At 41.3% G+C, this 17,059-nt stretch overlaps 1 protein-coding gene across 1 annotated transcript in view; it reads left to right on the forward strand.

The window, feature by feature from the left end:
• Window positions 1-17,059, forward strand: part of SPATS2 (spermatogenesis associated serine rich 2) — a 134,996-nt gene extending 117,937 nt beyond the window's left edge. The window contains exons 9-13 of the mRNA XM_082665095.1: window positions 5,462-5,520; window positions 10,328-10,437; window positions 13,143-13,245; window positions 14,431-14,645; window positions 15,828-17,059. Of these exons, the coding sequence (XP_082521221.1) occupies window positions 5,462-5,520; window positions 10,328-10,437; window positions 13,143-13,245; window positions 14,431-14,645; window positions 15,828-16,139 (799 nt within the window). The 3' untranslated portion in view covers window positions 16,140-17,059. The remainder of the gene's footprint in view (window positions 1-5,461; window positions 5,521-10,327; window positions 10,438-13,142; window positions 13,246-14,430; window positions 14,646-15,827) is intronic.

Here is a 17,059-nt window from a genome sequence, read left to right on the forward strand (position 1 = left end):
TTATTTTTTGTGTTCCATTATCTATAAGCATGCGTAATCTTAATAGATATAATCATAGTGAGATTGTAGTTTTGTAGTGTATTCTTTTCACTTAAATTATCTTTGATTCACCTCTTTATAACTGCCTGCACTGTGTTAGTATGTGTATGTGTTTATTTAAGAATTTCTAGGGACTTCCCCGGTGGTCCAGTGGTTAAGGCTTCACCTTCCAATGCAGGGGGTGCAGGTTCGATCCCTGGCAGGGAGCTAAGATCCCACATGCCTCACGGCCAAAACACCAAGACATAAAACAGAAGAACAAATTCAATAAAGACTTTAAAAATGGTCCACATCGGGAAAAAAAAAGAAGAAAAAAAGGGACTTCCCTGGCGGTCCAGTAGTTAGGGCTCTGCGCTTCCACTGCAGGGGGCACAGGTTCAATCCCTGGTCCAAGAACTAGCATCCTGCATGCTGTGAGGCGTGGCAAAAAAAAAAGAATTTCTAGACAGTGGATCTGGAACATATAATGATTTACCAGAGTAATATGAGGGCATTTTACTAAACATATTCTGCTGAAACTGAGAAATCAACATGAGTACAGAAATAAGAATAATTGCTGTTGCCATTTATTGAGGTATTATTGTATGTCAGAAACTTTTATGCACAATATCTATATATAACAATATCATTTGTAATATTATACTCATTTTATAGATGAAAAAAATGGGCACAGAAAAAAATAATTTGCCAAAAGTCATACTTGTTATTAAGTGATACTTTTCCACTATATCATACTTCCTTTTTTATGTCTTACCAGGTATCTCTGTTTGCCTTTATTTTTTCAGTCTTCGCCTTCCTAGTCCATATATGTCTCCCTTTAGACGTTGCTATCATATCCAGAGAGAAGGTTCAAAAAAACAAGTCCTGGTCTAGGATCAAGTCAGCCACTCGTTATGTGGCTTAACACTCCAACTATTTTTCCTTACCAGCTAGAAACTTGAACAATGAGCTCCTTGGTAATCTAGATTGCTACTGTTTCTTTTTCCCAAAACATATTGTAAAATATCATCGAATCATATGGTCTCTAGTATTACTGTAGAATCGAGATGCTTTGACCACTGGAGAAGAACAGAAAGGTTTTCCATTAAGGGCCTGTCCCACAAGAACAGCTTATATCCATCCACATTCTAACGTCTTAAAAGCTACTTGAGATTCTTGAAATATGAAAATTACATTACATGCTTTGTAAAGGCCTCCTAACAAAGAGGAACCGAGTTTTCATAAGATTCAAATTTGATTTAATAAGCTGATTCTTTCCATTCATTTTACCCCAATTGTTCAGCTCAACAAAATGACCTGGCTGCCTAACTGGTGTTTGTTGTTTCTATGTTGAGCCCAGATGTGTGTACCATACTCATAAAACCAGTGCTGGGAATACGGCGTTTTATGAAACACTTGAAGCATCATTAATTCTCTGCTCACAAAAACTACTGAAAATTCTCTTTTTTGGTTGTTTTATCTGAGAAGGGAGAAGTGTCTTCAGAGAAATAAAGGTGTTTGCATTGGCTTTTCTTTGCTTGGATTTCTGCTTTAGTGGAATTAGAATAAATAGGTTTTAGGTTTTCAGCAAATAAAATCAAGTTCAAATGTTTTGTAAGAACATTATTGAGCGGTTTAGAGTATAAACGCTTGAAATAATTAGTTGGGTCAGGAATTGCCGGCGTCGTTTCTATTATAACATTGTTTTCTAATGCAACAACCATAAACAAATGACAGTTCACAGTTTTTTGGTACCAAGGAATTACTGAAGGCAATAGCTTTAATCAATAAGCTACATGTTAAATATATTAATTAAAGGGCTTGTTTCAAATGATGGATATATAATGTATCTTAGAGATATTAATGGTGATGCTACGGGAACAACTACTCTGACCAACTAAATTACGCAAAAGCTTTAGAGTAAGTTGAGGAAATGTGAAGATGGTAAAAAGTCTTGGTAAGGAGAGAAGGAAACAGAGAACATTCAGACATTTACCAGTCTTTTTCCTTAACAGTGACAAGACGTCCAAAACCATCTTTCATGGTCAAAGAAAGGATATGGAAATTCTCTATGCTGTATGAGGCCCAGGCTTAATAAGACCTAGTGTCTTTCTAAACAGAGTCCCAGCAATATTTAGTGGATTTTCATTATCAGTTTCTGAGTCCAGTGTTCTCAGATGCTCATCATCATGTATTTCCATTCAGGAAAGCCTTGACAGAACAGTTGCAAGCTTAGTACCCTCAAGTACTGAGTAAGAAAGGTAACAGAAAGTCTGGCAGTCTGAATGAGCCTTTCATCACTCTCTGAGAGGACTCATTGCTTGTAGCTATGGCATCTGAAAACTATTACCTCAAACCACAGGTACTTTTGAATCTCTTGGCCACAGATCCATACTGGGACCGCCATACAGCTTAGAACAGGTGGAAACTTTAGCTTAAGTTTCCTCATTGTCAGAAAGTTGTATTACAGTAAATTACTATTTTTAATTGTGAAAAATGCCTCTGCTATTTATCTTATGCTTAGCCTACTTCCCACCTTTGCACTCTTCTCACCTTCTCTGTTTATTTTGTGATGCGCATGTTTCCGCACTTAAACTTTCAATATACAGAAAAGTTGAAGGGATAGTACAGTGATCGGTGTATTTGCTGTGTGTGTGTGTGTGTGTGTGTGTGTGTGTGTGTGTGTTTTGGTGGAACCATTTGGAAGTTGCAGACATAACATGGCCATCCCTAAATGCTTTAGTATTAATTACCTAAAATACAGTTATTCTACAAAACTGTAATACATTATGTGATGTACTTTTAAGAAAGTTCTTAATAGTGTTTTGTGTTGGTGTCAGCCTATCTTTAGTGACGCTCTCAGCTAGGAATGCCTGGGGGCACTCACCTGGGCCCCTATGAGCCAGTGTTGTGGTGGACTGACCCTTGTGGTTCTTACGATTGCCACATGCACCTCAGCAACAACTCTCAGGGCATTTCGAAGAAAAAAACAAGGTTTATTACTCACAAGTCGTGGAGGCTACATGGCATGCCTGGAACCACACAGCAAAGTGTGCCTAAGGAGAGTACAGACCTGGGGTCATGCCTTTATTGGGGTTGAGGGTGGGGTGCCTAGGGTTTTGCGGGTTCTTTATTAGTAAATTTAAAACATAAGAGCAAGAAAGCATGGGAAGGAAAAGTAGGATCACTCCAGTGGGTCAGTTATCTGGGTCTCCCAGGGCCTTCTAAAAGGGGAGCCTCATAGGTGGGGTGGCCTGGCTCTTTATGAATGTCGGCAACCGAAAGCTTAATGTTGGGCACTTACATTATAACCAAAAAAGCTAATCGTCGGGCACTTACACTACATATGATTTAACATTTATTCATTTTTCCATTTTAAAGACTTGTAAAAAATTTAATGAAAAATTGCCAAGATTCATCAGGCTTTTCTCTGAGAAAATATCCCAACAGTTAGCCAATAGATTCCTCTGTTTAACGCTTGGCTGACATCACAGGACCTTTCAGTAGGTGTTATCAATAGATGGTAACATGACAAACAAAAAGAAATAGAAGTGCTTACTGCTTTTCAGTGTTTTTTTGGCATGAAAGGGTAAGCTTTTGTTTTGTTTTTAATTGATGTGGTCATACAGTTGCTCACACACTGCCCTGTGAATTTCTTAAGAAATGAGTTATTCAAGAGACAAAGGTTATGTAAATGGATGCTAATCATTCTTGCAGGGAAAAAAAAGTACCATCGCGATGTAGTAGCTCATACTGACACAAAAAAGTCTTATTGTGACAGTGCAGAACTTTTTTCCTTGCTGAAAAAGTATCATGTGACATTCTACTTTTTCATAATAAAGGTTGTTAAGCTGCAAAAGTCTTACTTGTTTGCTGAGCTCTTTTAATAAACATTTCACAAGCTTTGTCAGAGACAAATTTGTCATCTGATGGACACAGTGTCTGCATCTTAAGGTGATTCAACGGCAGAAGAGGTAATGATAAACTCGAAGCCTGGTAGCTCCTGTCTCAGATGTGCTTCTGTTTTGCCTTTTAGGTATTCCAAATGCTGCTAGAGTTCTTGGAGCAAAATATTTGCCAAGGTTTGGGGAATGCTTTCTTAGCAAAAGTATTGCTACCCTATCACAATAGTTGTATCTTCTCTCTAGTCTGGTGCTTTGGGATTAATAATGCCAGCCAAATTTGTTTCTTTACAAGTCTGTGTATTAACATCATGCATAATGATTATCAAACCTGTGTTCTCCAGCACTTTACTGTAACAGATTTTGCTCCTTGAGGAAATGTCCCTGCCTTATACTTTTTTGTATATCTCACTATAGTCTCCATATTAACTACTTTGTGCCAGCATAACAACATATTGAGCTAAATTGAATTAGACTGTGTGTGTGTGTCTATGTGTGTGTGTGTGTGTGTGTGTGTGTATATATATATGCATATGTGTGTGATTAGTTTTACAACCAGAAACAAGAGGAGAACTTTCAGTAGCGCTGTAGTTATATTCCCACTCAAAAGGAGAAATTAGAATGAATTTCAAATATGAAGAGATTTGGAACATTTCCTGTGTGTGCAGGTATTAAAGTTTTAGTTCTGTGTTTCTGTTTTTGGGGTTTTGTTTGTTTGCCACCACTAAGCAAAACTGATATGGTAAGGAAAATTATTTTCATCCAGAGGTTTAATCCTAGGGCAGCCTGTTATTTCTTTATATGTTCGCTGAAGGTGGTGGGCTCTTATCTAAGAACATAGAAAAGCTTTCCCATACAAACCATTTACATTTGCAGTGGAGAAAATTCTAATTGACCATTTAATGTTCTTTTTCTGTAAAAAGCCTTCCAGAAACCTTTGATTCCATCTTTTCTGGATTACTATTAAACGTTTACCTGAAACCAGCACAGTATATGTATGTCTTTTAACTACTCTGCATTCTTATGACTAAAGCACCAGTGGACTTGGTGCAACTGTGCTAAAATGTTGAAGAGCTATAAATCCTAATCGTGGGTAAATTTATCCTGCCCTAGCAGGAGTGTTGCCTGGTAAAAATTCATTAGAAGCAAAGCTGTCCAATTTTATAGACCAAAATATAAAATAAAAAGTATGCACACATGTAGAAATATGTAATTTCCATGAGGACTTCCGCTTTAGCACAACTTACCAAGAAATGTTTTGTAGCTTGCTACTGCCATCTACTGGTTCTCAACTCTTAGATGAGTAGCTACTGGTTTACTGTAATATAGAGAAATAAAAGGGAATTAGGTTTCTTTAGTGGAAACTTTCAAACAGTCTTTGCTGAGGGTGAGATAGGATTTTCATGTGGTATATACAGTGTTTATTTTGTAGTATACTTTCAGGGAACAAACTCATAAGTCTTTCTCCACTATTAACAATGTGCTGTGTTCCTGTTTGAGTTTCTGATCAAACCTTTTTTCCCTTTGTCATCCCTTCCTAGTTTAATGGATCGAGAAGTGGCATTGCTTGCTGAAATGGACAAAGTGAAAGCTGAAGCAAGTAAGACTGATCTTTATTAAAGCTATTACCTGCCTCTCAACCCCCATAACGAAAGCTCAATATAGATGCCACAATAAGAGTTTATATATTTGGTTAAACAGTCTTGAGCAGTTGTACCATGCTGGCATAGGAATCCTTTCAGGTGAAACAACTTTACAAGAGCCTGTTTTTCAATAGTGCCAAATTTTAATATTTTGAATATAGAGTTCAGAGACTACTTCATGGTGTCTGCCACCACAGCACCAATTAAGGGAATTAAGGAAAATAAAGTATCTTGCAGGTGCCTGGGTTTTACTTTGTTTTTTCCTCCAGTGATTGAACAATTCCATTGGATTTTTTTCTACTTGGAAAAAAACCTTTGGCATAATCAGAGGAGACATCACCAGGTTGCCTACAATTAGTGTATACATTCCTGTCATTACCTCTCTCAGAACTTCCTTTGTTTTCTCAGGTTGTAGAAACCTCACTCAGTGTCTGTTATCATTGGGTAGGGAAAAAGTCAATTAATTGAAGGTTCAGGATACCCATGATGAGGGTTCTTTGAAAGCTTACTAAAATGGAGTCTGGAGGAATAGTCTAACTTGGATAATTTGTGGGGTTTTATACAGAAGAACGAGATATCTGTTTTCTGTCATTTCTATTAAGGGTTAGGTTAAAGATACACAGCTATATGAAAAGAAAGGAATGCCAACTGCACCTTGTACAAGGGCATTGATTTGGGACTTTTCAACAGTTTTTCCTTCGTGCATTGAATGCCAGATTTGTAATTAGGAAGGTTGTTTCTTTTAACCGACTCTCAAACTGGTGAGAATGGAAATAGGTTGAGATGATGACTCACAATTAAATCATTTGTGTCTGTGGTCATGGGCCAGAGGAGGCAGCTTTGAAGCACTGAGCTGAGTTCAGTTTTGATCCATTTTAATGAAATTTTAAGTATATAACAGAGATGCTATCCATTGTTTTTCAGAGGTGAGATTTCATTTAAATTGAGTGGTATATCCTGAAATTTCCGGTGACAGTTTCAGTCCATTCTTGTACCTATGTGTTCTCTTTTTGAAATTGAAGTTTCAGAGAAAATAAAATTAGTAAGAAGACATAGCCCCCCCCCAAAAAAAAAGACATAGTCCTTACTGTTGAGAAGAAGGTGCTTTTTTTTTTTTTTTTTTTTGCTACATTGGGTCTTTGTTGCTGAGCGCGGGCTTTCTCTAGTTGTGGTGAGCAGGGGCTACTTTTCATTGCAGTGTGCGGGCTTCTCATTGCGGTGGCTTCTCTTGTTGCGGAGCACGGGCTCTAGGCGCGCGGGCTTCAGTAGTTGCAGCAGGTGGACTCTAGAGTGCGTGGGCTCATTAGTTGCGGTGCGTGGGCTCCAGGGCGCGTGGGCTCAGTTGTTGTGGCTCGCAGGCTCTAGAGGGCAGGCTCAGTAGTTGTGGCGCACGGGCTTAGTTGCTCTGCAGCATGTGAGATCTTCCCGGACCAGGGCTTGAACCCGTGTCCCCTGCACTGGCAGGCGGATTCTTAACCACTGCACCATCAGGGAAGTCCGAAGGTGCTTTTTAAAATACATCTTTTATAGAAAATTTTGAACATATTTCAAATAGAGAGGCTAATATAATTAACCCCCAGCACCCAGCCTCAACCAGTTATCAATTCATGGTCAATCAATTATCAAATACAGTCCACCCCTCTCATGCTAAAAATCCTAGTTCTCAATGACACTAATGTAATTACTCATTTACCAATAATATCAAAAAGGTGTTTCTTTTCTTTACACATTATAGTTTATTATATGTTCATAGTACTTCACAGTTGAGAGTTTTTTCACACTCATTCATATGTTATGTTAATATCAACCTTATGGGAGAGTTAGGTTTTTGGATTTTATTTTGTTTTATTTTTTTCATTTCATAAACGAAGAAACAAGTTCCTTGGAAAAATGTGAGTTGTCCAAGGTCATATAATTAGGCCCTCTGAGTTATATGATATGTGTAGAAATCTTTACTTGACACATCTTGAGATCTGTAATTTTATCTTAGAATCCTAGAATGCTGGAGCTGAGAGAAAGTGAATTTGATACAAATGGCAAATAGGTTTTATCTTGGGAGCCAGACCAACAGATCATTTGTATTTGTTGGGCCTTTGTATTGAGAAACTTTTGTATGCATGTTCCTAACTTATTGGGAAAGTGTGCCCTTATCGGTTAACCAGACATGGGCATGAGCAGCCCATGGGTGGCATATATGTGGCAAATTGGACTAAGTAAACTTGCTAAACACATTCAGCTCTACACCTGATGTAGCTCTTTAAAAATTCTATTTTTTTCTCACGTAAATTTGGCTAGTTTCTCAGTAGGTTACAGGATTCTGTGTATAAGTTAGGAATTGAGTTTGACTGCATGCCACGGAATGGCCTAAAGAAATGTGAGCTTCTTTTTCTCTCATGAAATGAAAGGTCCAGAGGTAAGCAGTCCAGGGCTGTAGGGCATCTCCAAAATGATATGAGGGGACTTCCCTGGTGGCACAGTGGTTGAGAGTCCACCTGCCGATGCAGGGGACACGGGTTCGAGCCCTGGTCTGGGAAGATCCCACATGCCGCGGAGCAGCTAAGCCCACGTGCCACAACTACTGAGGCTGTGGTCCAGAGCCCGCGAGCCACAACTCCTGAAGCCCGAGCACCTAGAGCCCGTGCTCTGCAACAAGAGAAGCTACCACAACGAGAAGCCCACGCACTGCAACGAAGAGTAGCTCCCACTCACCGCAACTAGAGAAAGCCCGCACACAGCAACAAAGACCCAACGCAGCCAAAAAAATAAAATAAATAAACAAATGAAAATTCCTTCTTCAAAAAAAAGAAATGCTCTGGGTAACAAAGCAAATTTTAACCTTCCTTAGATTAAATATTAGCATTTATCCATCTCTGTTAGTGTAAACCTTTTAATGCTTTCAAAATATAAGAACTCAGGGAAAACTCTGAGTTTTCAGATGAAACACACAAATAAGGCCAATTATCAGTTAAGTCTACAAAACGAAAAATGGCATTTAAACGCACAGTGGTATCTTGATATCCTTGATACTACTATTTAAATAAATAAGAACTAGGTTTCGTGCAATTACAGCTACTAAAGTTAAATCAGAATAAAAACCAAGTCCTGGGTTTCCCTGGTGGCTCAGTGGTTGAGAGTCCGCCTGCCGATGCAGGGGACACGGGTTCGTGCCCCAGTCCGGGAAGATCCCACATGCCGCGGAGCACCTGGGCCCGTGAGCCATGGCCGCTGAGCCTGCGTGTCCGGAACCTGTGCTCCGCAACGGGAGAGGCCGCAACAGTGAGAGGCCCGCGTACTGCAAAAAAAAAAAAAAAAAAAAATGATATGAGGGACCCAGGCTTCTCTATCCTTCTCCCCAGCCATCCTTACATTGTGTTTATGGTCAAAATATACATCCTATGGCTCTAGTCAGGGAAGGGCAAAATGTTACATGCAGGCTAAGACTCTTTTAGAGAGCTTTCTAGTAAGCCTCGCCTCTGAATTCTGCTTAGATCTCAACGGCCAAACTATACCACATGATACAGTTACGTGTAGCAAAGCCAGGAAATGTAGCTTTTTTTTACCTAAGCACATTGGTACCCAACAACATTAGACTTCTGATAGAGGAGAATGGATATTCAGTCACTAACAGGCTTTGCTACCGTCTACCCCTCAGCTACCCTGCAGTCCTCTTTTTTCCAAAATGAGAACACACTCACCTCCTTCTTGATGGCAACACCTCCACAGTCTCCTCTAGTTCACGTATTCAGCTGAAAGTCCAGGACTTCTGGGTAGTTTCAGATCTTCCAACAGCTCTGGTTATGGTATATTGTGGTCTGGCATCCCATAACCTGAAAGAAACGTTATTACATAAATAGGGAGAGAAGAGGATAATTATAGTAAAAATTCCCACTTGGACATGCAATGATCAAAGCTTACTGGACAGGAATAGTAGAGTCCCTGCCCCAGTGGTAGAGAAAGTTCCTTGGTTCATTTGGCAGCCCCTAGATCTGCTTCCTGAGAGGATTTCTTTTGCCCTTTGTCCTCTGTAACCCCTGGCTTCCTCCTCTGAGAGAATGTTTATTGTCTGTCATTCTTCATGGCCATACCTGAGTTACACATCTGGGAGCAAGCCAGAGAAGATGCTTCTTGAAAGGCTGTAAATAATCTAATGTCCATCATTAGGGAACTTGGTAAATAATTGTTGTATATCCACATAGTAGAATACTAGGTGGCTATTAAACAGAGTGAGGGGAATCCAGTGTATTACTAAGGAATGAACTTCAAGACATAGTAAGTAAAACTAGCGAAGGTAAAGGAGGGACCATTGTGAGGGGAAAAAAGAGAGAGAGAGATTGTATATGCAGAGAGTATAATGGAAAGTATACATAAGAAATTGTTACCAGTGGTTTCCTCTGGAAGTCAGAAGTAGGAGGGACGGTTTTATTTTTCATTTTATACCCATTTATTCTAGATGTATTCTTTACCTTGTGCATATTTTTGTTTTAATTTATATGCGTCTTGATAAAATTTTTTTAAGTGGGAAGAGGAGAAAGAGAAATGACAAGTGATGTATGAGTCTTTATGATTCATAAAAAGCATTTACCATGTAAACTGCCTTCAGAGTCCCTCAAGAAGGTGGAAACTGGACCTTTGGTATTTTCACTTTCTGGATGGGTGGGCAGCTAAGCCTTTGGCTGTCCAAGTACATACTGCAAGGCCTATACTTCTAGTTCTTCTTTGTCCTATTTAGCAGACCGTAAGAGTCATGCTCCCTTTCCTCTACAGTGGAAATTTTGCTCAGCCGTCAGAAGAAAGCCGAACTTCTAAAGAAGATGACTGATGTGGCTGTTCGGATGTCAGAGGAGCAGCTGGTTGAGCTCAGAGCTGATATCAAGGTAGAACCTCCTTCTCCTTTCTGCCTTTCTTCTTACCCTCAGGGACTAAAGTAGCAAATCTCTATAATTCATGGCTGTATCTAATATATTTAACTCATGATCTCCTCTTCCCAAACCTGGCCCTTTCCCTTTCTCTGTAAATGGTACTGTCATCTATCCAGTGTCCAAGCTGGAAACCTTAGGGAATCTCTCCTTTTCCCACAGTTCAGTCTGTCAGCAGACCCTGTCCCTTTGACCTTCAGCGCAATCTCGGATCTGACCTTTTCCCTTTGTCTCCACCAGCACCATCATGATCAAGCTACAGTGATCTCTTGCTTGCACTTTGTGGTAGCCTCCTAACTGATTCCACTCCTCCTCTTTGCCACTGCCCTGGCCTCCCCACCCCTTCATATCGGTCCCTCGCATTACAGAACCTACTTCAAACTTCTCATTGCTTTCAGGATAGGCTATAATCCTTAACGGCCTGTAGGGCTCTGTATGGTCTGGCCCTTCTGCCGTGCTTTGTACAGCATCCCCCTTGTCCCCTCTGCTCCAGCCATACTCGCTCTCCTTTCCACAGGCATACGCTGTTCCCTCCTGTGAGGGCTGCTGCACATGCTTTTCCATCTGTCCAGAACATTCTTTTCCCTCCCCCTGCTACTCCCAGCACACATCTCACTCCTGACCTCATCCTTCCTGACGTGTCCCCCCTGTTTGTGCCTTCCTAGCACACTTATAATTGTATGTGCATTTGATTAACCTGCCTTTCCCACTCGATAGTGAACTTTACAGTGACAGGAACTGCTGTGTCTCCAGTGCCCTGGCACAATGCCTTGGCACACAGTAGGTGTTTAGTAGATAGTTAAATAGTTGGTTGGTCAATTCTGATTTTATAAGAGAAAAATGAGCAATTTGAGGTGTTGATTATATTGTAAACTGTTTATAAAGATTACTTGGATTCCACACTCAGATGTCTTAAATTCTTATATAAAGAACAGTGTTTCTGAGACTAAGATGGGAACGTGAGAGAGGTTGGGTTATTCATGGGTAGTTGTGGACACTGACATTCTAATTAATTGTTGCTAAACCGTGAACTGTACGGCCTTCTCTGCTCCTGTGCCCTAACTCTGCTCTTTCTGAACGTGTGAGATTTATTGCCATATTTAAGAGGAATACATGCTGGGGAGGCTATATAACAGCCTTTGTAAAATAAAAGCATAGATGGAAGATCATCTGAGACCTTACAGGCATCCCTGTTACCATCCTGACCCAGTCTTTCACACAAACCTATGTCGCGTTATTATTCTCTCACTCCTTCCCCTTAGTCTATATTGGGGAGAAATAGTGAAACCAACAATGCAAGTTTTAAATTACCATTTTCTGATTAACTAAGACTATATTGCTAAACTTTATAGAAAGTCTTCCTCGCACTGATGCCAGTCAGTCTCATTCAACTATCTGGGAGAAGCCAGAAACCCCTTTGGAATTAGATAAGAATTCTGGCTCTCACAGGCTTCATCTGTTCCCCTTCCCACGTGGTTGAAGAGCTGCTAGAAATATTTCTGCAGGCTGACTAAGGATCTGTTTCTCTCCACGTTTTCAGTGTACTGAAGTGGGTGCTGTGCAATTTAAATGTCTTATTTCCAGATCATTTTATTTCCGTCATTCCTGTTATGTCTTTGGCTCAGGAAACCCTAGAATGTGTTTCAGAATTAATCTCAGACTGATATTACATGTCTGAAGGCTTTGTTATAGAGATTCTTGTGCTTTCCTAAGTCACAGTATACTCTGCAGCTTTAGGACTTCAAGTCCCAGAGGTAATTTTCATTTCTCCTCTCCCGTTTATTGCTTCTCGGTGCAGCCCGAGGATTCTGATGCACTTGATTCCACCCCTTGAAAATCCAAAGTGGAATTAGGCCACCCCCAGTTAGAGGACTGCTCTGAGTTCAGTTCTTCTAAATTATATCTAGGCCTTTAACTTTTCTTTCTCACTCTCTTGTACATCTGAAAAAATGATTCCAGACTACCTTAGAAATGGTTTATTGAAATAGACCCCCAGAAGCACTTTATTCCTGACATGTTTCTAGCCCCGCTATTTCTATAGCATAGTTCGTTTTTGACCCAAGGGGATGGTTACTTCTCAGCTCAGTCTGCTTAAAAGGATTAAATTACTTGCAGCACAAACTCTTCTCATTTGCAAAGCTGACTTTTCACATGAATGATTTTCCATCTCAAGAAATTGTTCCTATTACAAGGACTAAAAAATCCTACTGTATAAAGCGGTTGAAGTGGGTTTACTAAGGAAGTTTATATTAGAGAACACCAAATCATCTATTTAAATTAAGGAATCATTGTTGTAACTTATGAGCATTTCCGCTGCCTCTGCCTGTGTATAAAATGGAACAATGGGGAGAGTAGCTAACAGTGGAGAGAAAGGTGGTCCTCCATCATGAGTTCCTTCTTTCTCCAGAGTTTCTCTTGATTTTCACCTAATGACCATTAGCATTTCATAAAGCTCCCAAATGGACTTATCTTCGGGCCCTTAAGGAAAATGACTGAATTTTGTCCATCACCCAGCATTGGTAATATGATGGCCATGTAGGTAATGAACTTTGAAGCACAAAAAGAAAACAATTGAAAGTAATTGTTTCGTCTGTTTACAGCAAGCTATAAATCCCACATATATTGTTTGTCTCACTGGAGGCTTTTCTTTGTCTTTTCTCCAGCACTTTGTTAGTGAACGTAAATATGACGAGGATCTGGGACGAGTGGCCCGATTCACCTGTGATGTAGAGACCCTAAAGAAGAACATAGATTCATTTGGACAAGGTGAGGTGCTGAGAGATTCAGGGCGCCGGAGATGGTGATGAGAAGACCACCCTCTACTAACTAGAAACTGAGGTGCCGATTGGCTTCTCCCCTGATTCTTCCTCAGTCCCTCTTGGGTTTTGGTTTGTTGGCTTGTTTTTATGAAAAGGAACTCTGAGATACTTAATAAGTCAGTGGACACAGATGCTTTGAGCTCTGAGGATAGGCATTTTCCAGCTCCCTAGATTTGCGGTCATATTTTTTCATCATTTCCTGCTGAGCTGAGAGGTGTTTGGTATATAGTATAAAGAGCACGTGGCCCTGGAGTCAGACCAAGTTTGAATCCTTGCCTCTGCACTCTACACTGGGCCGCTCATTTTACTCCTCGGTGGAGATAGCAATACCTGCTTTGCCTAGCGCATAATAGGTGTGTGTGGAGGCGGGGCACGGTGGTGCCTCTGTGGTGAGAGCCTGTAGCGACACATCAGTCAAACCCAGACCCCGAGCTTGGCTCCTACGTTCTTTCTGTCTCGGTGTGAAAGTGAAATAAATGTTGGACCTAGGGCAGTGATTGTGAGTTCAACATTAGCCCAGGCTTAAAGCCAAGGAAAAACATCTATGGGGTACTTTTAGACCGTTGAATTCTGACAAAACTTGAATTGAAAATATTAGTATTTTTCAGCTAGATTGATATTTTGAATTTGGAGTTATTTTTGCAGAAAGAGCCTTGGGAAGATAGATATTTGTTGTAAAGACTAGTTCTGTTCATATGTAACTCATCTTGCCTCATTCAAATTTTTAAAAAAGAATTTGGCTTTTTATTTAACTTTTTCTTTCTTTTTGAAGTCTGTACTTTAGAATGTTCCTTGCATAGGAAAGCGAACATATGGCCCGTACTATTGTTCCTAGGCTTAGTCAGCCGCTGGAGCCAAAGCCAGGAGTTTAGGTGGTAGGAAACGCCAAGAAGTCATTAGTTGGTGGGGGGATGGGCCACTTACAAAGCAGTGGGGATTTGGCAGGAGTGGAGGAAGAGGGCAGAAGGGAGATTTTCCTTCCCGTTACCTATTTCTAAGCTTATCTTTACAAATACTCAGATAGACAGTCCTTTATCCTAAATTGCTCATTGTGAGATGGAGAAATAGGGAATACGTTACCCACCATGCTCTTCTATCGTCTGACCACATATCGCTCACATTTCTGTCTCAGTGTCCCATCCAAAGAACAGCTATTCAACCAGATCTCGATGTAGCTCGGTGACATCTGTGTCTTTGAGTAGCCCGTGTGATGCCTCTGCTGCTTCCTCTTCCACCTGTGCCTCTGCTCCCAGCCATACAAGTGCTAACAAGAAAAACTCGGCACCGGGGGAGACTCTTGCAACCACAGCAAACTCCAGTGGCCGGCCCTACCAGCCTCATCGAGAGGTAACCTAGCTTCCACACTGAGCAACTTACGAAGAAATGCTGCCAGTTTGTCACAGCTTCAACACTGACAGCTCAGTGCATTACCTTCCTCTCTTTATGCCCATTCCACACCTATTTTGAATCCCTCCAGCCTCAGTTATTTCCAGAGAAAGCATTTGGTATGTATGTTCCAAATCACCAGCCAGTCTAGATTTCCTGTCGCCAAGACTGCTGACTTTCTGATGTTGGCAGTGATCGTAGCTTTGTAGGTAGTAGTATATTGCCTGGTAATTGGTCACACTGGGAGTCATGTACCCATCTTGAAGTAGAAAAGCAGCACCACTAGAAAGTTGAAGTATAATCCATAGTTTCTTTTCCTTGGGTTGTTTTTTGTTTTTTGTTTTTTTCTGCGGTACGCGAGCCTCTCACTGTTGTGGCCTCTCCCGTCGCGGAGCACAGGCTCCGGACACGCAGGCTCAGCGGCCATGGCTCACGGGCCCAGGTGCTCCGCGGCATGTGGGATCTTCCCGGACCGGGGCACGAACCCGCGTCCCCTGCATCGGCAGGCGGACTCTCAACCACTGCGCCACCAGGGAAGCCCCTTTTCCTTGGTTTGAAGGAGATACATAAGAACAGTCCAAGGCAGTGCTGTCAGTAATTCTTCAGACTGGTATTACATTGGAATTGGAGGACAAAAATAAAATGCTATGCCATAAGCTTTCTGGGTTGTAATGTGAAAGGTATGTAAAATGTCACAGCAGCGTGATTTAATCTGTGGTTCACGATATATAGCAGAGTAGATCATAGTGATGTTTATTTTATTATTCCAGATGTTCATTATCTTTACAAATGGCTTATGATCTACAAAATTCAGACGCGTGATAAGATACTTGCCCAGCTGAGGGCTTGTAACAACCTCAGAGGATGCTCTTTCCTCCTTTTCTGCCCAGCTAAAGAAAAGCTCTTCAGTGGAGAAGAGCATAGGGGTGAAAAGCAGGGGGTAAATAGTGAATGATTTATTAATTCTGATTAGTGTCTAGATTGGATTGGCTGATCAAACTCTGTGGGTTTTAAGAGAGAACTGAGTCCCAAGCCTGGGCTACCGCTATTAGGCTTTCAGAATACTCCTCAATAAACTGAACTGGAGCAAACGGGGTGCCCTAACGCCACAGTGCTCTGAACATTGTCTTCTTTTATCCTTAGGTATTGCCGGGGAACAGACGCGGAGGACAAGGCTACAGGCCACAAGGCCCAAAGTCCAATGACCCCACGAACCAAGGACGACATGACAGTGGGGGTCGTTACAGAAACAGCTCGTGGTATTCATCTGGTTCCAGGTACCAGAGCGCTCCATCCCAGGCGCCAGGAAACACTAGTGAACGGGGCCAGACTCACTCTGCAGGGACCAATGGAATTGGAGCCAGCATGGAGCCCGGCCCACCCAAGCCCTCATTCAAAAAGGGGCTCCCCCAGCGCAAACCCAGGACCTCTCAGCCTGAAGCCGTGAACTCTTGAGGGAGATTCCAGCTGGCCTGTCTCTTCTATCCCACACAATTCAACTTGGTAACTGGACTTTAGGAAACTTGTAGTTAGATTTAATGACAGAAAGAAGTTTGCGCCTTCACTTTTAATGCCATTCTAAATATTTTGGTTCTTCTCTCCTCATTTCCGCTTTACCTTTTTTTTTTTGGAAGGGAAGCTGTTTTTTCCCTTGACCTTTCCCAGTGATATGGATTGATTCTGACTGTTCATTTCCCCCAGGAGTCACCGGCACCTGTTGCCAGGTTTCCCAAGGGTACGCAGTGTTCTTCCCAGTACCGCAGGCCTTTCAGGGGCCTGAAGAGGCCTTCCTCAGCAACCCCTACTGTCCAGGCTTTCAGGAGGAGATGGGTCAGGCAGCTGGTCTTGCTGCCTTTCCAGTCTAAGCAGAAGCCACACTTGCCAGTCAGGTTCCCTGTAAACAACAACGTGACCAAGGGAGGCAATGAGGGGGTTGTGTACTGTCCAGGATTAGCCAGAGAAGGGGAAACTGAACGGGTGAAAAGGAAAGAACACTAGGAAACATTTGAGAATCTGCCTGTGCTCCCAGAACGTGCCTGAGATTGACACTCAGATCGGGGTTTCAGCCTCTTGCTTGGCACCATAGCTTAGCCTGCAGTTTCTTCCAAATGCCCCAGCCTTGTTTCCTATTACCTTAGACTGCAAACCAGTCTAGGGAAGTCTATGGGAAAGTAGCATTTAATTAAAGGAAAAAAAAGTCTTTCTTCGTTTCAGTGTTTGAAGATTTTTGTTGTTGTTCTCCCTCTTTCCTGATTCCTATTCTGACCCTGAACCAAATTTATAGCAATATAATTTGTGTTAATCTAAGGTGTTAACCATCAAAAAATTGCCTCTGTCAATCTTTAGAGTTGAATAAATAAAAACAACTGCATAAA

The sequence above is a fragment of the Grampus griseus genome (genome assembly GCF_964374135.1).
Source record: "Grampus griseus genome assembly, chromosome: 11".
Taxonomy (NCBI): Eukaryota; Metazoa; Chordata; class Mammalia; order Artiodactyla; family Delphinidae; genus Grampus; species Grampus griseus.